We start from the raw sequence: 2,500 nt of genomic DNA on the forward strand, positions 1-2,500 counted from the left end.
TCACATTCAGCAAATGGACTGACAATCTTAACGCAGCAGTAATATATAGCTTAAATAAAAGGCTGTTTATGAATCGAGAGTTTCTGTTGACAGCGGTGGGAATTTTGGCGGGAAAAAAAACTTTTCTCTCGAAAGTAAACGCTACCAACATGTATAAGCCCACCGAATTGTTGCTTCTTTTATTTTTATTTTATGCGTGCGCATTTAAGATTTTGCTGTCTCGTCTCGGGTAGTCGAGCCAAACTGTTTAAATGCGAAAACGTCTCACCTGCCACGGTTACCCTACCTGCCGAGGCGAGACAACTCGCCTCCCCGAGTTGTCTCGCCCACCCGAGTTGTCTCGCCCTCCTCATGTAAACGGTTGATAGAATTTTTTAAACAAATGAGTGGAAAAATATCTTGCCCAGGGTAACTCGGGGGTAGGGTTGTCTCGGGTACTCGAAACCATGTAAACCTGTCTATATGGTCTCGGGACCCTCCCCTCCGAGAGCGTTTATATGAGAATTGCGTGACCGAGACGAAGTTGACCCTACTTAGGATGCGTTCGATTGACCGTATTCCGGAATAAGAATTCGTAGAGAGATGACTTAAAACGGTATGTTTGGCGTTTTAAAGCAACAAGGATAATAAAGATATGTTTAAAATAGCATTTTAGCAGTTGTTTGACAATTTTAATGTGATTTTAATGCGAATCTCCGTAAAAAGAAGGGATTTCTAACTTCTATTCCATGTATTCCTATTCCGGAATATGGTCAATCGAACGCACCCTCGTGTAAACGGTTGATAGAATTTTTTTAAACAAATGAGTGAAAAAATATCTCGCCCAGGGTAACTCGGGGGGAGGGTTATCTCGGGTACCCGATACCATATAGACAGGGGGGGACTAATGCTTAAAGCTCTCGAATAACAAAGTATGAATACTCACGGTGTCCAAATCTAACAAGACAGAACTCCATAGATCCCATGCTCTCCAAACTTGATTCAAGGTTGATTGGAACTCCGGGTTCAGATAGCTTTTCCAGGACATATTCATTGGCTACAAAACAACAAACAAAACACAGAAATGAATCTCCATAAGAAACAGCAGAAGACAAAGCCAGACCGTACGTAAGGAAACCTTGGAAAAGGAAAGGAACTTTATTTGAGTGTTTTGTCGTTGTAGCGCTGGAGCACTAATAGACCATTTTGGAATTCTCACGGCTGGACTTGATCTAGCATGAAATGGAGGCTAATGCCGGCAAATCTTTTCAAATGCAAATTAATTTGCCCGCAGTAGCCTCCATTTCATGCTAGATCTAGTCCAACCGTTAGAATACGAAACTGGCCTATTACCGGAAATTAAGTCAAATGTTGGAGTGAAGGTAGCTCTGAATCCTCTCCAGAGAATTTTTCCTTCTAATCACTTTGAGAATTTAACCTGCCCATCACTCAGCAATAAAAATGGGAAAGGCTGACTTCATTTTTGAGATATTAGACAAGATCAAACATATATAGGGTGCTTTTAGATGGCTGTCTAGTTGCTATGGTTACCTATTGACAGTCTCCCTAGAGCGATGTTTTCGTTGCGTTTCGATCGTTTTCGCTGCTGTCAAGCTCTCTTATTTTTCGGGCCTCAGACCCGTTTCTCGAAAGTCCCTAAACTTTACGGCCATTTTCGGGTGTTACAATTCCCTTTGTATCTCAAGAACGGAGAGGATTTAAGTCGTCAAACTTCACAGTCAGTTTGCTTTTTGTTACCTTGAAAAGATGTCAAGACATCGGCTTTCCAAAACAAGCGGTAGACAGTTTCACAAATGGCTTTTCGGGCCTTTCGGGAAACGGGCCCCTAGGACCCGTTTTTCGAAAGTTCCGATAACTTTACGGGCCATTTCGAATTTCACCACTCCCTCTGTATCTCAAAAACGGAGAGGATTTAAGCCATCAAACTTACCAGTCATTTTGATTTTTGTTACCTTGAGAACATGTTAAAAGATCGGCTTTCCAAAACTAGCGTCTAGCAATTTCGGGCCCGAAAAGCCTTCGGGACTTTCGAGAAACGGGCCCCTTGGACGGAATCGATAGGCCAGTTTCGTATTCTAACGGTTGGACTGGATCTAGCATGAAACAGAGGCTAATGCGGGCAAATTAATTTGCATTCGAAACAATTTGCCCGCATTAGCTTCCATTTCATGCTACATCCAGTCCAGCCGTGAGAATTTGAAAATGGTCTGTCTATTCCTTGTTGACAAACCTGTTCGTTTCAAGCCTCTTTTCTTTATCATTTTTTCGTAGACTTGTTTCATTCTGGTCTGCATACTTTCTACTTTTACTCTGGAAAAGCCATGTTGAGGTTCATGGCTGAAAAGTAAAACAACACTATTGATAACTTGCTGGACGAAAGTCCAAGGATTACAAATGGAGGGACGTTCTTTCTTTTTGACAAACGCTTCAAATGTCCGGTAAATACTACCTACCCCTTACAACTTGGGGGTTTTTAGGTCACATATCGGGTTTAAAGTTC

The 2,500-nt window shown here is 42.0% G+C and overlaps 1 protein-coding gene across 2 annotated transcripts in view; it reads right to left on the minus strand.

Annotated features, from left to right (window-relative positions):
• Positions 1–2,500, minus strand: part of LOC138057394 (target of rapamycin complex 2 subunit MAPKAP1-like) — a 40,605-nt gene that overhangs the window by 7,429 nt on the left and 30,676 nt on the right. For both annotated transcript variants that reach the window (XM_068903424.1, XM_068903423.1), the window contains exons 13-14: positions 2,231–2,337; positions 926–1,036 (exon numbers count right to left, since the gene is read on the minus strand). In XM_068903424.1, coding sequence (XP_068759525.1) covers positions 926–1,036; positions 2,231–2,337 — 218 coding nt within the window. The remainder of the gene's footprint in view (positions 1–925; positions 1,037–2,230; positions 2,338–2,500) is intronic.

The sequence above is a fragment of the Montipora capricornis genome, chromosome 7, assembly GCF_036669925.1.
Source record: "Montipora capricornis isolate CH-2021 chromosome 7, ASM3666992v2, whole genome shotgun sequence".
NCBI classification, from domain to species: domain Eukaryota; kingdom Metazoa; phylum Cnidaria; class Anthozoa; order Scleractinia; family Acroporidae; genus Montipora; species Montipora capricornis.